General features: G+C 35.0%; 1 protein-coding gene across 4 annotated transcripts in view; it reads left to right on the top strand.

The window, feature by feature from the left end:
• PPP1R12A (protein phosphatase 1 regulatory subunit 12A) overlaps positions 1 to 21,050 on the top strand; it is a 115,067-nt gene that overhangs the window by 58,383 nt on the left and 35,634 nt on the right. For all 4 annotated transcript variants that reach the window (XM_027679779.1, XM_027679778.1, XM_027679777.1 and 1 more), the window contains exons 4-11: positions 6,106 to 6,265; positions 8,081 to 8,225; positions 10,733 to 10,807; positions 11,241 to 11,329; positions 11,456 to 11,604; positions 15,261 to 15,382; positions 17,759 to 17,974; positions 18,835 to 18,929. In XM_027679779.1, the coding sequence (XP_027535580.1) occupies positions 6,106 to 6,265; positions 8,081 to 8,225; positions 10,733 to 10,807; positions 11,241 to 11,329; positions 11,456 to 11,604; positions 15,261 to 15,382; positions 17,759 to 17,974; positions 18,835 to 18,929 (1,051 nt within the window). The remainder of the gene's footprint in view (positions 1 to 6,105; positions 6,266 to 8,080; positions 8,226 to 10,732; positions 10,808 to 11,240; positions 11,330 to 11,455; positions 11,605 to 15,260; positions 15,383 to 17,758; positions 17,975 to 18,834; positions 18,930 to 21,050) is intronic.

Raw genomic sequence — 21,050 nt, 5'->3', positions numbered from 1 at the left:
TGTGCACGAGGAATAGAATAGAAAGGGTATGAATCTGGATGTGAACTTGTGTATATCTTACTAAATGATGAGACAGTTTTCTCAGCAATAAGGTTTTAATTATGTGCTTTTGATGACATCCTTAACTTGAATGTAAACTTAATATTAAATACAAAATGATTATTTAGTCATTATAACGATCACTTAGAGAAGTGCCTAATTGTGTATATGTTGTGGCTAGAGAAGTTCATGGCTCTGAATTGGAACTTAATTGTTTCTCCTTATGTGGAATTAACAGTGATGCATTGTCACAGTTTCATCTTTGACTATACTTGTAGCAGAATATAATTATTCCTCCAGCAGTGGGATAATTCATATTCCTTCCATATGATGCACTCTTTCATATCATATAAAGCAATGCCAGTTTTGATAATGCAAGTTACCAATGAGGTCTGTGGAATGGTCAATCTGGCTCATGTTATGGGTAATGGAAGATCATCCTATTTATTTTGAAAATAAACAAATAAACCTGGGTGCCAAAATATCCTACCTCTGCATAGGTAAAACATGCAGTGTGAAAAGTAAGTTGATATTTTCTGTAACATTTTTACCTTCCAACCTTTTCATGTGTTTATTCCTACATTAATTAGTTTCATTTTCATGTTGCATTGTTAATGCTGCAAGTATGGCTTCCTATATATTGGCAGTCAGAGGTGCTTGGTGGCAAAAGATTGCCTGGAAAGATCAGTCAGGTTCATTGTGATTTCAGATATGTTTAACTGATGACATTTGGTGGTTGTTTCTGTTAGAAATCTGAGGAAGCCCACTGTGTTAGATCACCCTTTTTACTGCTTTTGCAGGCCTTCTTTCTCTGTAGGAAAAGTACAAAGAAATCCTTCCAGTTGTGCAGCTATTCAGTGTGCAAACTGATCAGTGGTGCACTGATGTACAAATGCCCAAATTTTTGCAGGTAATTGCAAAAATTGTATTTCAAAGACATGTCTTACTACAGGACAAAATGTGGGAGCCTCTGAAGACAGTAAATTCACAAAAAGTAAATCACAGAATACAATTCATTTCTATGTGACATAACAGGCTTAATAAAAGGAAAGATCTGCAATGTTTGCTCATCCTGTTTTAGCATTCAGACTCCAGAATCAGATCTGATTAGAGAGGAGATGATCAGTGATCCAAAATAATCTTGTTGTTTTATAAGTTCTGTTGTTGTAAAGAGCGTTGGACGTGAAAGAAGAGAGCTTTTCTAGTATTATTATCCAGTGTCTATTTTTCTTCAGTCATGCTGATCTCCATATGTGACACCTCTAAATTGCATGAAGGGTTGGGTGCATTTTTATGTGTCCTCTTGTGTTCTGCTGGGCGAATAACATGACTGTTGATACAATGAACTCTGCAGTGATTGTGAACTAATGGAATAGATATCCTGTAACTAAAGCCATACCACTCTGATAGTAAGGAAGACATTTTTTTACCTTAATCTTCAAAGGGGAATTATTGGCTTAATTATTTTTAAGCTAAAAACCTAGTTTAGTTTTATATTTTGTGAGAAGATACCTTACATACTTTAATACAAACACTTCACAGATAGCAAAATCAGGTTTTTTATGGAAATTATTCTGAATAATGCTGAACAACTATTCCCTTTTCACTCCATGTGGTTTAACTGGTTTGTGTGTTATTAAAAAACCCTTCTTTTAGGTCTTGTTTTGTTGTTTCTGCTTATGGCTGATGCCTTTACCATTGGCCAATCCCAGGTATGTAGGTGCCACTGCAATATGCAAAATGCTTTAGCTTCATCTGAAATGTTATTTAGTTTTTTGAAGTGATCCCTCATGTTTCTACTCTACAGTGTTTCAACACAGAGTTGTGGAAGTTATCTTTTGCCAGTAGTGTCAACTTTTTGTTTGCACTGGTGAAAACCAGCAGACTTGAAAGAGATTGGCCAGGGCTGACCAAGACTAAAGCCACATTTTAAATGTTGTCTCTCCTCGGGTCTTCAGTAGGGTTAACTATAATGGTTTGAAGGTATTTTTTTAGCTGTTTATCATCAGATGTCCTCTTAAAATTGACTGCTTAAGGAGTTATTTTGAATTATAGGAAACATTCTCAGGAGGTGAGTTAGTAGGGAGAGGTGATGTGAGGTGAATTAGGAGTTCACCATACGCCGTGGTAGCTATTTATTTAGTAACTCGAAGTCAATCACTAGTTTTGTTTCAAGGAAAGAAGCACATGTTCCCCATTCTTAATTATAGGTAATGTAACAGGACTCTCTCAGAATTATTGCTTAACTCAGCTCTATTTATGTGGATAAAATGTGAACTATTACATTTGTATATAAACATTCACTTCATGAAGTAAAAAGTGGGTTGATCTTCCCTGCAGTATCTATAAAACATGCCTTTATATGGCTGAGTTGTCCTGAAACAATGATTCAGCAGTTAAACTTATGCTGAATTTCATTAAATTCTCACTGAATGGCACACTGTTTTCAAACCTGTTGGGTAACACTTGTTGATCAGAAAAAAAGTGAAAACATTTAGTAATAAATTATTAGTGATTTAAGAAGTTGTTAGGCTGCCAGAGAGGTTAATCGTACTGGTGGTGTGAGCGAGTGCTGTGGCTGAGACTGAGCTGGGAGGCAGCACATTGCCATCTATGGGCCGTAGGGAGAAAGGGTTGGAAACCTATGATGAAGCGTTTTCTTTTCCCTCGGTATCTTAATAGAGTCTGGAAAACAATAGGAAAGAGAAAGCCCGTACAAGGTATAATAAAGGCTATTTGCATTCTGTTTTCTGTAGTCAATAATGGGAATTTTATTTAGCTTATCTCAGAGCACAGCTCTTTTTCTATGACACAAAGTTCAATTCCCATTTTCATGCCAGTTATTTAATGTGGAATGTTTTATTTAGATTGGCAAGATTGTGGTACTTTGTTCTGTTGAAATATGACCAGAAAATTACTGTCTTGTCAAATAATGTATTGATGCAGCCATTACTCCTCTGCAACCATTATAGCTTGTTTGGGCTTTGTTTGTGATACTGATAGAAGTCAATATTCAGTATTAGTTACTTTTTCTGCAAAATCATTGCTATTTTGACATAAATCCCTGAGTCTGCAGGCGTGTCTGGAAAGTGTGCTTAGACATGACCCACTAGAAACTCAAGATCAGGGTTTGGAAGGAGTTTTTTCTCTGTTCTACCTTTATACAAAATTGCTTCAAAACAACCAGCCATGTAGATGGACAGTTTTACACTGATAGGAATTTGCATTGTATCCTTCAGGTGGAAATGCTCATGCTCATAAGGATTCAGAGTTGGACTTCGGGCATGCAAAAGGGAATGGACGTAAATGTGACAAACAGAGAATGAGATATAAACTATTTATTAGCGCAGTAGTGTTTTGCAGGCAACACTGATATGTAAATAACTGCAGTCTAGAGCATTATTGTCCCAGGATCTGCTGATTTGCACTGCTGTGTCAATCTGAAAGGCAAGCAGATGCCAAGGCCCAGGAAGTTACAGTTTGCAGTAATTCACACTTGAATATGTAGGAGCCTTCTGGAGGAATGAGAATACAGGATTATCAATGCATTATTGATTCAGAGTTCCTGGTCCTCATTCTTTATATTGGTCATAAAGTTTTTTAGCTTTTTCCTCTACTGAGTGCTTCTTGTATATCTTCCTGCATCTTGCAGACTCAGCCTCCAGATTATGGTTCTTCGTGAGTTTCTGATAAAATGTAATTCTGTTAGTTTTTATTAAATTGTCAAGACTAAAATGATTTTTTTAGTCAGTTAAGTGAATGAGTCTAGGAGTTTGGTCAACTGCTTAGAACACTGAATGTTTAACCTGCTTCAATTATTTTATGATACTTTGTAAAATTTTATCTTTTGGTTGTTCTTAGAATAAAGTTTTACCAGATTTACTTAGTTGAGAGACTCTCTTCTCCAACTGATCTTTCTTTGTGTTCTGTTTTTGTTTGTTTGTTTGTTTGTTTTAATTTCTTGGCTTTTGGGGGGTGATTTTTTTGTTATTTTGGGGGGGATTTTGTAGTTTTGTGGGTTTTTGTTTTTTCTTCTTACGTATTTGTATATTCCTGCGTTTCAGGAAATTTTGATATAGGCATGTCATTTTCAAGGGTTTGGCTGCTCTATAGTTGAGGAATTGCAGCAACTATGGAATACTAATTCATACATAACATAACAAATATATCACTCTGCTGTCCACTGCCTTAAGGGTGTTTCAGCAATGCCCATATAATTGCTTTCAATTTTTCAGTTCACTGCTTTGACTTTCTAGTTGCCAGTGGATTGATAAGAGCTGGATGAATCTGTTTTATTATAATCTGTTTTACCACATTTTACACAGTAGAATGATGCTTTGCATTACATAGAATCATCTCTATATTATCTGTGTGTTTTCATTTTGTGATACTAATAATTTGTTTAATGACGGCCGCTTCGCTGCGTACCTCAGTTTCTGCTGCGTGTTTAAATGGGCAACAGTCAAGTTGGATTTCATTTGGTTTCCATCCTCTGGGGATTCATTCACCCTGTAAAAGATTAGTGGCTTGCGGTTCGTTTGAAGACATTAGAGCTTGAAATTGCCATTCATTATAAAGACTGTGAAAATTAGTTTATTAATTATTTGAAGTAGTTTTGAAAAGAGATGTTCTAGCTTTGCATACTCTTGTTTGGGGTCTGCTTGATGTTGTACTTTTACTAGTTGGACAGTTAGGAGAGCTATGTGATAGAAACAAGTGTGCTGGAGAAAAAAAGTTTGGGGAGAGATGAAGTTTTGGCAGGAAATACTGAAAGAATGTAGAATTAGATCTGAGTCAAGGGGCATCTATCTTTTAAGTGTTTTGAATCTCTGATTTAATAGGCTATACGGACTATTGTTGAGGTCTGTGGTTTTATCTAGAAGATCAGTACCTGTTTCTAGATATGTTTTTATTATGTCCATGTTAATGATTTCCTCTACAAGAAATTAGAAGTCCAGAAGACAGAAGAACAGTATATATCTCTCAAGTCCGTGCATACCAGTGTCTAAGATTAGAGAAATCGTTACAAATAAAATTGTTTTGCTGAAGATTGGGCCACTGATTTTTCTGTTAAAGGTCAGCTACAGTTTGTAATCTTGATGATCACAGTTACTAAAACACTTCTCCTTACAAGTTGTCACCATTCAGGCATCATAGATAGAACTATGCTTACGCATAGTTCTCTTCAAGACCCCTTTTCTGCTATGTTCCTAAGATTGCTCCATGTAGTAGTAATTAAAAAATGTTTACAAATATATGTTTGCTTTGCCCATCAGGGTCTGTAATTTATTCTCATCTGTTTAACGTGATGTATATACTTGTTGATGTTATAATGTTGGACTGCCTTTCTCCCTTTTCATCAGTGTGTGATAATTTTATGTGAGACATACTATAAAAAGTTTTCAGTGTTTTTGGTTTTTTTACTTAAGCTATGAAGTGAGATATCCAAAGGGTTGGCTTTTTGAGTGTAAAGTTTATGATTCACAGTGATAGAAGACAAACCAGAAATGCTGTAGAAAGTATAAAAAATACACCTCCATCGTGTCATCAGTGTTGAAAAGTGAGGCTGTTTCTCTTCCCCTAGATAGCTCTTTGTAAAACAATTTTAGTTGTTTTCTATTTTGTACAGATACATCAACTTATATGTATATATAAGACTTATATTTTAGTGCTTAGAAAGTTAAAATAGAATTTTCCTCTTTTTTTAACAGGTCAGTTCAATGGTTATTACTGTGATGGTAGACATTCTTAAAATGAAAGAGCCAGTTTTAGTAGATTGATTTTTACAGTTATTATTTATTTATAATCCTGTTTATAAACCCTTTTGTTAAAAAATGCATTATGCATGCAAACTGTCTTATAACATTGGATGTTTCTATAACCTGTTAGGATTCATCTTCAAAAAGATATTCATATCTAACTCCAAACATTATTCATATTGTTTAGTGGTTATTTTATTGTATCACCTAAACATGGCATAAGATTTGTTACATAATTAAATTGAAGTATTTGAACTAAAATATTTTGTGTCCTCTCTTACCCTCTCCCCTTCCCTATCTGAATTAGGGGTTGATATAGAATCAGCTCGAAAAGAAGAAGAAAGAATAATGCTAAGAGATGCAAGACAGTGGCTCAACAGTGGCCATATAAATGATGTCAGGCATGCAAAATCTGGTGGTACAGCACTTCATGTAGCTGCTGCTAAGGGCTATACAGAAGTCTTAAAGTAAGTGTGGTTTAAATGGAAACTTTTCGTATTTTCTCATCTTGATGTTACACTGCTTGGAATTGATAGAATTGGACACTTCTAACTTTTAGGAGTTGTATCTTGAAAAAATCAGTCTCTAGAACAATCTTTTCTCAAAGCTTGATTTTATGTTTTCAAGCACTCATAAATCATGATGCTGTTAGCTTTCATTTTAAATCATTCGAAATATGAATACAATGTACATATTTAGCCTGAATACTTATTTAAGAGAAGGAAGTTGATAAAGAACTTGTCCAGTTTCTAAAACCAACTATGTAAACAAGCCTAAGACCTTTTCATAATGCCAGTTAGCATTATAAATTCTGGTTTGTACGTATTTTCAAGACAACATATTTATTTGCAGACCTAAAGCACAGTTTGTAATCCAGACTAAAAGTTTTTACACCTGAAAACCAGGTAATTCTACATTTTCATATTGTTGAAAATCATGACTCTTGAAAGCTTTCCTGGAAAGCTTCAGGCTTGTGGTGTCCCCTAATTGACAGGTAGTTTTTCGTTAATATAATATCAGTATATACCCCAACAGAAATTTAATAGTTTTTTCCATAAAAGCTCTGCTTTATTTCAGTAAAGCATAATTAGTAATAACATTGCTTTGCTGTGATTATAGATTTATTTGACTGCTTTACCAGTGCTAGGAGCACTTAGATATTGTAACATGAATGAAAATGAGCGCACATCCTGACTCTGTGAGTATTGCTGCCTTTAAGGTCTGCAGAGCAATTTACTGAATGAGAGTTCTACTTCAAAAAACCCTGATGCTTCAACATGACAAAGAGAAATTATTCTGTTGGAAAAGAGTAATTTTAGTTTTAGAGTAGTATGTGTCTGTAAGGGAGTTTTATCTATAATTGTTCTATTGTTTTCTAGCTCTCTCAGTTATTGTAGTTTTTTGCAATCCAGTCCATATACTTTTCCTAGGAGGGGAAAAATATGTGTGCAGGCAATTTTTGTGATTACTTCAAATTATCAAAAACGTGTCCTTTGTATAGGATGCCAGACTGCAAGACTTTACAGCTAAGCATATGTGAAGGTTGACTTATTGGAGGATACTACTATAAGTATATTGGCTCTTGAGAAGCTGGGGGAATTTTTCGAGAAGAATACTTTGTGGTTATGTGATTTTTAACAATTATGGACAGCGGTAGAGAGAGCTGTTAGCCCTTTACGTAGAAGTGTTTGTTAGGTTAAGTATCCTTTGTCACTTTGACGCTCACCTCAGAACCATGCTAAATTTGAGTATTAAATGCAGGCTGAATGGCAGGTCCTCTATTTGAGAAGCTCTGTTCCCTCAGAGAGAAATTGAAACATGTAAACACTGGATTGTTGCAAAACTGCTCATGACAGAAGGAGATGCAAGTTTCAAGCAACTAATATTAGAATGGGAGGTAGTTTTAAGAATTTACTAATAAGAACAAAATTTTTTACATTTTACAACTCTTTTCCTTAAAAGGGCTATTCTCTATTACTACACATGAAAAGAAAATTATCTAACTTTTTTCTATTGCTAATAGAAGCAATGCTTTGAAGAGAAAGTGAATAGAATGGAAAAGACTGTTTTTCCTGATTTTTCCTTAGAAATATATACCTACTGAACAATGAAAAGGCAAATGTTTCTGTGAGAAGTAAAATCAATCAATTTTCAATAGCCCAACCAAAATATCTATGCTGAAAAAGGAGAAGAATATTATCATAGAATAATTTAATGATTTTTACGACAATTTATTTATCCCTGTCAGTAGTGTCAAAATCTGTTTCTTTTAATTTCTTTAGGCTTTTAATACAGGCTCACTACGATGTAAATATTAAAGATTATGATGGCTGGACACCACTTCATGCTGCTGCTCACTGGGGTAAAGAAGAAGCATGTCGCATTTTAGTGGAAAACCTATGTGATATGGAGGCTGTCAACAAAGTGGTAGGATTTTTATGTAATCCTTGTCAAGATACAAAGTTCTGGTCTCTAAAGTGACTTTAGAAGCCAGGGTAAGAAAAGTGATGATAAACTGCTGTTTACTGTACGTGGAGCTTTATATAATGCATGTTTTGTCAAAACAGCATGTTTGTGTTCAAAACTAAATTCTCTGGTTGTCTAAATTAATTTCTAAGCCGACATGATGCTTAGTTCTTTATTAAATGGTCCATGCAATCTTTGACATGGAAACTCAAAATCGAAAGGGTTTGTTGACATTTCAGTGAAGCAAAATTAGTGACTTGATGGATTGCATACAGGCTTTCATTTGATCTCTGAGGAGGTTGAACTCTTAAAATAAGCTTGTGCTGCCATACTGAAGAGTTACCACTATATAATGCTGATTTGGGTGTGCTGGAAGAAACTTTTAGGCATCTCTGGACTCACTAGACATAATTTGAATGCTTCCTAAACTGTATTTCCTAGACTTCTATGCCTGTGTAGCTTGCTGGCTTTGCAAGATCTTGCTCCCAATAAGTACAAATACATTCATGATTCACACAGGCATCAGAAGGATCCAAACCTTTTCATTCAACTATGTAAGTGCTGAGCTCTCATTCTTTTCTTTGCAGTGTGTTCTGATCTGCTTCCAGTTACTGTCAATAGTATATATGTAAATTACCTGCCCAACTCTTAAGATGGATTCTTCATAGAATTTTTTCATAAACTTTTAAAAATAAATTAGGAAAATAATGCAGATACAGACCATGAATTAGCAAATATTTACTCTATGTAAGGGTAAAATTACTGCTGCTTAACATTTTTAGACTTTGTTGAATTTTTATTCATTACAAATGGAGGATACTTATAATAAAATTAGTGAATTCCGAAACGAAATTCCAGATAGCTTCAACTCTTTCTGTATAATGCTTACAGAACTTAAAAATGTCAGCTGCATAATTGTATTTTGTATCAGGTAGTCAGACGGAGATGTAATTAATCAAAGCCAGTTTTTCAAATTATGTGTTAGACTTTTTACTGGGACTGTGACAATGCGGATATAATACGCTAGAGAGCACTTTAATAAAAGTATGTCCAACTCCACCTAGGCAAGAATAAGAAATAAGGCGGCATAGAAATATGTCAGCTGGTTTTTTTTGGTATATGGGCTTGTCTCTGCAAGCTAGGAAAGATTTGCCTGTTGTGTTCTTAAGTAAGCTAGTAAGCATTTTTGGTTTTGGAGATCAGAAGATTGAAAACTCCTCTGGATTTGGTTTCAGTTGTATGTGCTTAGCACCTTGGAGAACTCAGCCTTTAATGTTTAGGCACTTCAGATATCAATTGTTGTGGATTTGGGTTTAGATGTAACCTTCCAACTACAACAGTTTTTTGTAAAATGACTCCTTGTGGTCAAGGTAGGTCTAACTCCCACTTAACAGCTACCTAAAAATAGAAGGCCACTTTAAAAACTGTAGTCATAAAGCAAATATAAACTTGAGATAACAGTTCAAATGTCAAACTCTTTTGGATAAGCCTTGTTGAAAAGTGCACATGCTTCTGTATGGTCAGAAGCTTTATGGATGTGAAAATTAGTGGTTTCCTGTCTAACCAGTTAAGATAGCCTTCACAGTGTCATTAGGAATATATTTACCTTTAGTTAACATTTTGAGAAACTGAAATAAGTGCAAATAGGAACACCTTTAGTTGTTTTTATAAGCTGCTCTGACTGCATTTAAATGACAGCTCTGTCTTTATTGCTGGTTATCGTACAGAAGAACTTACTAGACTGATCTTGTCATGATCCTCCCAACATCTCGTGAAATCCACCCATCATGTTGATGCAGCTGCATATATACCAGTGGATCTAGGAATTTGCCTAGATTCCAGCCTTCAAGTTCATGGCTCATGGAAGTCATACGCTAAAGATAAATAAGAACAAGTGGTCGTAGCAGATCTTCTCTAAAATGGAATGTAAATTGTAAAACAGAGTTTTGCTGTAAAATGGGAAAGCATGGCTACTTAAATTTAGTATAGCTTGTTTAAATATTGTAATCTTTAAAAAATCAATCTGTGGTTGTTGTGGTAGTCTACAATGGGAAGGATACTGAACTGCTCAGGATCCATCCATACAACTGCCATTGAGAACAGTTGTTTGTTTGGAACTAATATTGTGAGAATTATATTCATCAATCTACTTTTCTTTTCCTTCATAGTGGGTTTTTGTTCGCTTCAAAGGACAGGAAAATGTTGTTGTTATGTCTTTATCACTTAAATGTGTTTACTCATCAGGTATAGATGGTTTTGTTTCAATTACCCCCAAAAAAAGTAATATTGCAAAATTGTTTTCAAATACTGACAGACTAACAGTTTGCAATAGAGCTTGACTTATATTTTTCAATTTCTCTCTCTGAATGTGCTCCTTTACCTGCATCGTAATGTGAGAAGACATTGTAGTCTGTTGTATTTAAATTCTCTTGCACAATTACGATATTTTACTTCTTCCCTTTCTCCAGGGTCAGACAGCGTTTGATGTAGCAGATGAAGATATTCTAGGATATTTAGAAGAATTGCAAAAGAAGCAGAATCTGGTAGGCCTTGTGCATATATATGTATACATATATATATGTGTGTGTATGTTATAGTTTATTGTACATAGGATTATGGTATTCAGCTCAAGAGCAGCATAAAGATTAAAACCAAAGTTTTGATTTGGCACTTCAATTCAGGTAATCCTACAGCCGTCTCAAAAGATCTTTTATGCATTACTTGGTCAGTTGTGGTAACCAAAAAGCCTTCGAAGAAGAAAGATGCTCTACTACTTGCCTCGTCCAGTGTCATTTTATGATCTGAAGTATCAACAATTGGAATAACAGTTTCTGATATTTTAGAGTTTTGAACTTTGAAAGCTTATACACACACACTCCAGTATTTGTAATAATTAGAGAAGATTTCTCTCCATTTGTAATTTTGTCACAGTGGTACCATTCTATCTATTAAACTGCATCATTCTATTTTTTGAAGCTTCATAGTGAGAAACGTGAAAAGAAATCTCCCCTAATTGAATCCACAGCCAACCTGGATAATAATCAGACACAGAAAACATTCAAAAAGTAAGTAAAATAGGAAAAATTATAAGCTCTTAAAAAAGATGACTTTACAAGCTATCACAAAGCCCTACTTAAGAGGCTTTAGTAAATTTTTTGGAACTTAGTAAGTACTTTTCTTTTTAAACTCAGTAAGGAGACATTGATTATGGAGCAAGAAAAGAATACAGAGTCTCTGGAGCAAGAAAAAGCAGATGAGGAAGAAGAGGGAAAGAAGGATGAATCCAGTTGTTCTAGTGAAGAGGAAGAGGAGGATGACTCAGAATCTGAAGCAGAGACTGGTATGTTATTTGGAGCATTGCCTTTCTTCAAGTTTTTACTTTATGAATTTACTTATTTAATATCACATGATAGAGGGTTAAATATAGTACGTTTCACTTATTTTTCTGCATTTCACTAAGCTTCCAGTCATATTAAAGCAAGTTTATACAAGTTGAAAGTCATAACAGATACATCAAACGGATGTGTTTACTGTGGCTACTTAGGTTAAAGCTATTAACCAGTTTACTTGATTGGCTACTTAACAATTGATACTTTTAATTAAATAGAATAATATAAGCCTTAAGTAGCATGTCAGAAACATTTCAGTGTCAGAAACATTGAAAAAGAAGATCAAATGAGAAATGAAGGTTTTGTAGCAGTATTTGCTTGTGGAACTGGTTTAGAGATTGGATCAGTAAAATTACAAACATTCTTATTTGCTCTTTCCATCCTGAAGTAATTATCAATTAATCTGGCAATCGTGACTCAGGTACTGATAGAGTAATAGTGCGTATATTTTCAGTGTGCACTGAGATAAACTTTTAAAGGTGTTATCTTAATGTTAACAGTTACTTCATATACAACTTGAGTTAAAGAGGAATGGTCTTTGAAAAGTTTGGGATTGTACGCAAAGTTGTATGCATATTACCCTGTATTTTGCTCTTCTATGGAATTTATGGGTTGGTTTTTTCTTGAACAATTTTCAGAATAGCCAATAGTGATGTAAGAATAGCATAGTATCATTTTCTTTCAAACCAGAAAACAAATGTCAGCCAATTAGTATTTAAATATGTATGTTCGATCCTAATAAAGAATTTTAAAATTACAATGCAGCAATAAAATACATAGACAAGGATGTCATTAGAAATAGCTTGTTAATATTTTATACTTAGATGTTTAAAAATAAGTGACCATTTTTGGTGAGCTGTTGGTTTTCATTTTAATACATTCTAATTTCTTCATCTGAAAGGTAAGACTAAAAGGTATTTTAGAACCAATCTGTCATGAACTTTTAATGTAGGTAGAAGTAAAAACAAGTTGCTGAACCAAGCTGTCTGTTATGGTTTAATTATTTTTTTATATTTTGAAGTAAGCCAGCATTTCTCTATTAAGCTGGAAAAAATGTCTGTCAAGCTTTGTAATTAGTCTTTTACCTTAGTATACTTGCATCAGTTATTTACTGAGCTTTGCTAAATTCAAACCACTTATAATATATAACATAGTAATTTCTCTGTCATTGAGCTTACTGTAATGTCTGCTGAGCTTTATGATTCTGGTAATTGTGTTCTCTTCATTGCCAGTATGTAGTTTGTGCCAGGAAAATTTGACTCTGACACAAGAATTAATTTATGTAAACTTTGGGAGTTTTAATATCAACAAGGCTTTATCATACTTTATTTGGCAAGATGGACTTTAGGCTTTTCCCTGTAGAGCTGCATCTCTAAGTTCCAAGATTGTACTTTCCCTTTCTTTTCCCGTTATTCGGCTTAAGGTAGTGAAAGATTTTTCTAGTGAAAAATCTTAATATTATAAGGAGCAGTCTGGTTGTGAAGTATTTTAATAGTGTTCCATATTCTGAAGTACTGGAAACTGTGATTTCTAATCTCTCGGGATATTTTAAATGTTTTCCTAAAGCTTATAATTTGTTACATGAGTTATGTGAGAATACAGTTTCAAAATAAATACAATTCTGTCTGTAAGACCAAGAGGGGAATTATGAATACAAAGCTAGCATCTTGCAAAGGACAGGGAAACATGATGAAAAACAAAATTTTTCAGCAGTTTAGGTTTTGTACCTTACTTTGGGGTACTTTAATGTTTTTTGAAAGTTAGTCAGTATTAGCTCAGCCATGAATACGACTATGTTCTTGGTGTCCTAGAAATAATTTCAGAATACAGTTGTGAAAAAACCATTTTTCTCCTTCCATGCTTTTGCTCCAGATAACTTTTTTCTATATTTTAAATCATTTTAATTGTTCACAGTTTTCCATCAGATCTGCCTGTGCATCATCTCAAATTTTACTGTCAGTCCACATTGTCCTGTTCAGCTTTTTATCATCTAGAATTTTACCACCATTTTTTTCAGTTGTGTTTAGAAAGTACTTTCCATTAAGTGGTTAGTCATGTAAGCTGGTTTTTTTGTATTTGTATTTGCTTACTGCATAAGTCACTTTCGAAACATTTGTTCAACTATGTCCATAACTAAAACAAGTATGTAACAGCAATACCATGAATTATACAATTTCTGGTTGAAGACTGGTACTTTGTTGAATTTGAATGTAGTTGTGAGAATGCTATGAAACATTGCATACTTTCCAAGTTAACTGCTCCTATGCTGTATAGGTAGTGTAGATGTAAAAGTGTGTTTATTGTAAGGCCAAATCCAGTGGGGATTGAATCCCATGTTGCTCCATACTGCACAGATAGGAAGTAGCGTCCCATCCCAAAGAATGTGCAATTTGAATACGTGAAACAGAAGTGAGGTGTAACATTATGAAGCTGAAGCAAATGCAGTGACAACAGTTACTGTATCACAACCGTGTCATTTTCTGTATGTTTATATAAGAGGGATTAAGGTACATGAAGCACAGAGAAAGAAATTTTGGTAGAAAGGACAAAGCAGAAGAGTAGATAGACAGTGAAACTTTGGTAGGGAAAACAGGGGACAAAGAAGGAATGAAGCAAATGGAAAGTCAGCGCTCTGGAAGGCAAGTCCCTGCCACAAGTCATTCTGGTGACCAGAATTCCTGGCTGGGTTCTCTGTGCAGTTAATCATTTCTTTGAACTCAACATACACAGTTATCCGAGAACAAATATTTCACTTTGAATAAGCACCTATCTTCTTTAGTTCAAATTAATTATTACATAATCACAGAATCAAAGGGTAGTCAGGGTTGGAAGGGACCTCTGTAGATCATCTAGTCCAACCCCCTGCCAATACAGGGTCACCCAGAACAAGTTACGTGGAAATGTGACCAGATGGTCATCCAAAGAGGGAGACTCCACAACCGTCCTGTGGCTGCTACCCCCAATGTGAAAAAGTCTTTCCTCATGTTGAGGTAGAACTTCTTGTATTTTAGTTTATGGCTATCACTCTGTGTCCTTTCACTGGGCACCACTGAAAAGAGTCTGGCACCATCCTCTTGGAACCCACCTTTGAGATATTTATATGCATTAATGAGATCAGATTAGATGCCAACATACCTCCTACTGTTACAATTTTTTATGCTCATTATCTAGCTACTAAAATATAGGCTGTCTGGGGAGACTGTGGAATCTCTGTCTCTAGAGGTTTACAAGACATGTCTCATCAAAGCCCTGAGCAACCTGGTCTGTAGGCAGTATTGACCCTCCTTTGAACAGAAGGTTGAATTAGGTGATCTCCTGAGGTCACTTCCAGCTTGAATGATTCTGTGGTTTTGTCTCATCATCTCTGAGTGGTAACACTTCCTGAATACCAAAAAAAAACATTACATGCATGACCTCTTAGAAAAAAAGATGGACCTAGCTAAGATACAGATTGGGAGTGATGGGGAAAACACTGAGGAATAAATAATAAAATGCTGTTTGTAAAATTGACTGTCAAATTTGTTCAATAGAAATTCTACTCTGTGTTTTAGAGGTGAAGAAATTGTGAAAGAAAAATGAAAATTAAAATCTTGTAAATATTTTGCAGATAAGACCAAAACGTTGGCAGCTAATAATGCAAATACCACAAGTACACAATCAGCATCGGTTGCTGTGACGGCGCCTTCAGTAGCTGGTGGCCAAGGGCCACCTACATCGCCTGTTAAGAAGGTAAAATAAAATACCTTTTTTGTGATTTTCTATTTCTTTTCTTCTGGGTAAGCATACGTTTTTTGATTCTAGTATAAAAATGGATTGGGTTAACCAAAGTGAATTGATGAAATTATGCACAGATTCTTAAAATATTTTGTATTCTTCTCCAGAAACTGTGTTCATTTTTTTTAAATTTTGAATGGTTTTAATTCTAAACTGTAGCTTAATTCCAAAAAAAGTAGCTGAATGGAAGATCCTCCTAAAAAAAAAAAAAAATTGTTGCACAGTGAGTGGAGTTCTTGTTTTTTCTGAAGCTAAACTTCATCTTTGGAAGTCTTTTCTATGTTGGACTCCACCAAAATTTCTAGAAGCCACAGTTCTAGTGTCTCTCTGTGTCTGTATTTGTGCAGTAAGAAGTACTGTAGGTCTCATCCCTGTTTCAATATGGTTAGGACCTCATGGAAGAGCTAGATAATTAGGACACATTTTTTCAATGGACAGCTCAAAAAACACACCTAGTAAAGCCATATTGCATGCTTGAAGCTTTTTACAGCTTGTAACTTTACATGACAAGTTAATTTGAAAGAACTTTAATTTGGCTTGTCAGAGGAAGATAGGTATGCCTGGGGGAAAAATTACAGTAGATAATAATGCATAGTCAGAAGATAGTACACAAGTCAAACTTTTAGAATATCAGAGCAGACTGGATAGTAAGCTGGTAAGTCTTCATTTGTCAATCAGTACAACTTTTCTATATGCATCATAATGAAAGTGTAACCCACTACTGATGCTTCTGAAAACTGTGTTCAGGAGAAATGGTAGCTGTGATATAATGAAGCCACAGTAGAGAGAAAAGACATACTGCTGGGGGAATAGTATGTAGTGTATTTAGCTCCTGGGAGCTTACTGGGGTTATATTTTCCTACTCACAATAGAATCTAATGATGATTCATCTTACAGAGCATCTGTTAATGTAACAGATGCAGTTGTGTGATTAAATGACAAGGGGGGTTATTTTTATAGGAAGAAATAAGTTTGATTTTAAACTGAATTATAACCTCTTACAAATCGTTAATACACTGTTGTAATTTTATATGCAGTAATTTTTTTATGTTTTGATCTCAAAGGTAAAAGGTACAGTTTAAAAGTAAACTGTAGTTATCTTCCTAATATTGTATGAAAAGCTCAGGGGCTTTAGCAACAAAATAAATGCACATTTATATCAAGACTGATTATCTTGTAACACAGCAGGTACATGTGATCTAGAGGAGTAGTTGAAGCTCGTATCAATGAACAAAAAGTTTTTAAACTGTCTTTACTAATGAAGGTAAAGCAGCACTGTATGAGTGATCTTTCACCTACTCTTGCACGTGCCTTTTCAGGTTTATACTGTCTGTGCTACTGCAGCTGCTCTTCTGCTTTTACACCATAGATGGCCAAACCATATGTTGCGCACAGGTGGTGCAGATGCAGTACTAAGCTTGAATTTGGGTTTTCTTCAGTCTACATGGCATTCAATAGTGCTGCTCTCTGACTGCGAGTACTGAAGTAAAGCAGGTTTGGGAGGGTAGCTAAGCCAGCATGGGATGTGATTAAAGGATATGAATGATATAGGATTAGAAGATAAGGGGTATGTTAGTGTGAATCTTCCAGTGTTCTCAACAGTATGAGGATTTAGGCCATGGACCTTGTTAGGTCATAGGCTTTGTTCTCTTCTGTGCAAACTGTAATTCTGCCTCTGAATGAGATAAACTTGCTGTGTTTAGTAGGAATCTGTTACTAAGGTTTTAAGTGTCTTACTGCTTTTGGTATTTTGTGCTGTAACGAAGACCTGTGTAACATAAAGATAGGAGCAAACTACATGGTGTTAAAACAACCTTTTGTTTCTGTTTTCCATTCTTTCGATCTTCATCTTTGTCTTGTCTTAATTGGCTTTAGTATGATTTCATTCCTCCTATCATGCCTATCGTGGAGTCAGTAGATCCTGCATCATGGAGGCAGGGCTTGCGCAAAACTGGCATTGTTCTTGTGCCCAATAAGGGTGAAAAATCTATGGTGAGGTTCTTGTGTGCACAGGTTTATGTACAGGTTGCAAAATAACATATTTAATCAAAATGTTAATACCAGATTTGCATGTTTCTAAGTTTGCATCTCAAGTTCACAGTGTGTGTTACAAAGTGTGAGTTTTCCTAAGCTAACTTTTAGAGGAGTAGTGTACCTTGACCAGTCTGACATTTCTTATTTCATTGACTAATTTAAGAGAAAAATAGGTTGCCTCTCATTACAACTCCCCTACGAATTCGGCACTTACGATTATTAAAAGCAGTTGTGTTCTCAAATCTCTGCAAGGAGCATGAGTTACCACAGGTAATGTAAATTTCATGTGTGTTACAGTTTCCAACATCTACAACCAAGGTTTCTCCCAAAGATGAAGAGAGGAAAGATGAATCTCCTGCTTCATGGAGGTTGGGTCTTAGAAAAACTGGTAGTTATGGTGCACTTGCAGAGATTACTGCTTCCAAAGAAGCTCAGAAAGAAAAGGACTCTGCAGGTGTTATGCGTTCTGCTTCAAGTCCTAGACTTTCCTCTTCATTGGACAACAAAGAAAAGGTAGTAATATTAAGTTTAAAACAATATTTCAAGGAATTTATATATCTTTCTTAGTATAGATGTTTATAATGTATTATAGAAGTAAGATTGTAGTACACAGCTCTTCTTTACTAAATTTAGTACACAGCTCTTCTTTACTAAAATTCCAGAAAGTTAAATTATGGAGCTTCTGTGTAGTATTTCTTAAAGTGTAATATGCACCTTCATTGCTTGGTGATCTGGAGTACAAGTCTGGCATTTAACCCCTTTTTAGGACTTGCAGTGCTAGTAGTAGTTTTTACACTTTGGGGACACTAGAGGTTTGATAGTTTTGGCCTCACTTGGAGAGTGATGTTGAAAGAATCTTATAAACAAAAGAAGTCTCTTTTGTGTTTGTTTTCATTTCGTTGTGATTTTTTTATTTACAAAAATTGGTTCTGTAATTAAGCATGGATACACTGAACCAAGTGATCCAGTGTATACACTGAACCACTGAAACAAGCGTTGTTTAGGTAACTGAACAACACAGAACTTGTGGTTCTGTTTCAAGTACAAGTGTTTCTATGTTTTAAAGATTAAGAATAATAATGTACTCTACCATATAAAAACACTGAACCAGTTGCTTTCAGTTATCAATGTTGGAATTGTGCTGCCACAAAGCAGAAAAAAGAGAAATCGAGTCATTTACCTCACTAGAATGAAAACATTAACAGTTTCCTTTCATTACTGCAGTCTTTATAATATTTTACTAAAGCATAAAACTCATTTATATAATCTGGTCACAGTAAATACATCTGGAGCTGTCAAGGATGATGATTTTCCAAACAATTAACAGTATAATCAATAATAGTAACACTTAATAGAAAATACATGTCTTTCAGGAGAAAGATGGAAAAGGAACTCGACTTGCATATGTTGCACCTACAATACCAAGACGACTGGCCAGTACCTCTGACATTGATGAAAAAGAAAACAGGTGATTCTGAAGTTATAATTTCTTTTAAATATAAAATTACTTGATTTTAGAGTGGCTGACAAACTTGATGTATTTTAAGACAATGCTAATTTATACCATCCTGCTTTATAGATTATGCTAATCCATATGATAATCCAGTTCCTGAAGGTTTTTGGTCTTGTAAATTATAATGACTTTTTGTAAAGTCCAAATTATTCTGTGACAAGACCAGAACTGCGCAATGAGTGTTGCCTCCTGGGGAAAAAAATAAAAATCAAAATTTTTTTTTACTGCTTTATCTTGAGTCACAAAATGCTGCTGCTGGGCTCCATTATTACTTTTGATAACGATAAAATGATGTGTTTCTTATAGTCTTTGCTTAAAACCATATTGTGCAGCAGCAGTACAGAGATCATAGCTTAGAAAAGCCATTCTTCTATTGTTCTTGTTTACATGTTGACCTTTCATCTTTTGTAGATTTTTATTTTCTTTGCTGACACTTCTTATGTAGTTTTCAGTACAAAAGAAACAAAAGGTGCATAGGCTTCCCACCTGTTAGGATTTGGAATACTTTGATGTCGTATTTACATTGTCAGAATGTAACATGATCTTACCTTAACATAACCATAACTTAACCTTCCCATTTTTCACTTCTCTTGGGACATTTTCTTGAATTACTGTAGAATGCCTAGTACAAAACTTAGAGGTCTTCCTAATGTCGTGCATTTTGTTGGATCATGTCTGGATAGCCGAACGTTGAATGACCTGAATGAAAAGCCTCCAAATGCTCAAAATGTGCTGTTGTAATCCTTGCGTATAAGACTGATAATTTCTTTATACCTGAAGAGGAGTGTCTTTTGTTGCTATTCATAAGAATGGTTTGTTTCCGTGCAAACACAAGATAAATACTGCTTTTTCTTATGCTTGCAGGAAATTGCTGAAGTTTAGTCTCTGGGTGACAAATTCTGTTTTGGAAGAGGAATATCCCAGATCTCATGCTCCCCTAAAGTGCAGTGTAATTTGTTAGCATTTCTCATTTTTCTTGGCCAGATGCATTTTAATCTGTATTTCTATAATGCGGCGGTTTAGAGTTTCTGTTTGTGCTATCGTTCTCTGGCACACTATATTCTTTGAGACTGAATTTGCCAGTTTTGGTTTGTTTATACAGGGATTATTATTATTCAGTTTTTATTCTTTGAGATCTTTTCAAAAACTCTTGTTCTCTAAAAGTGTCTGAAGTAGAAGATACCTTAGGATTTGGACAAACATTTCTTTAGTTTTATTTCTTAGAAGCTGTTACTGGTTGTAACAAAGGGATTAAGTTTTGCTTCAGTGTTGAGGTTTATTTGTGTCCTGGATGTGCCAGTCTTAACCATCATGCCTCATTCACAGACGCAGTTCCAAAAGTGGTTGTGAGCAATAGCACAGTTTTTCTCATGTGGATTGGGTTAACTGCAGTCACCAGTCTCGTTAGTCCCAGTGCTTGCCAAACAATTGATTTTTCTGAGGACTTTCTGTATGCCTTGGGGTACCAGAGATGAAACCTGCTTTTAGGCCAGACTGTTTAGGCACCAGTACTTCGCCTGGTGTATGTAGAAAACCCATCTTGCCTACCTAAACCATAAGAGATTTTTGACATTTATTCTGACCTTATTTACATGTTGAATTTAACCATGTGCCCTTCAGGTACCTTAATAAATTATTAAGATTTCTGCCTTTGTCACAGGTCTTTGTCCTTGTTGTCTGGCTTAATGCCAGATTGTTCTTCTACCTGTCTGAACACCTACTTGTCTCACATATCAATAATGTAGTGTAATCCAGTTAACATCCTACTGTGAGTGATGGAAATTACTTCAAGATGAATCCTAGCTGGGCTTTTAGGTTAACAGATCTCAGACACCCAGCCTCAGTTGAGTAGCCAGTGCTTCAGCAAAAGTCAATTGCGTCTTGGCAAAGTGAAACCTTGAGTAATTATGAAAAATTTCTCATGCAGCAGGACCTTTCTGTGTAAGATGATATTCAATATTTGTGTTTCTCTTTGCTGGTAAGATATAACACTACATTGTTATTATTTCATCATTTTCAAAAGTTGTTTCCAGCTGCAGAAGTGCTAGCAAAGTTTTTGTGCAAAAAAGAAGAGAG

This window comes from Neopelma chrysocephalum, unplaced genomic scaffold (assembly GCF_003984885.1).
Source record: "Neopelma chrysocephalum unplaced genomic scaffold, ASM398488v2 Primary Assembly neopelma1_59, whole genome shotgun sequence".
NCBI lineage: Eukaryota > Metazoa > Chordata > Aves > Passeriformes > Pipridae > Neopelma > Neopelma chrysocephalum.
The sequence above is the reverse complement of the archived record's forward strand: the minus strand, read 5'-3'. Positions and strand labels throughout refer to the sequence as shown.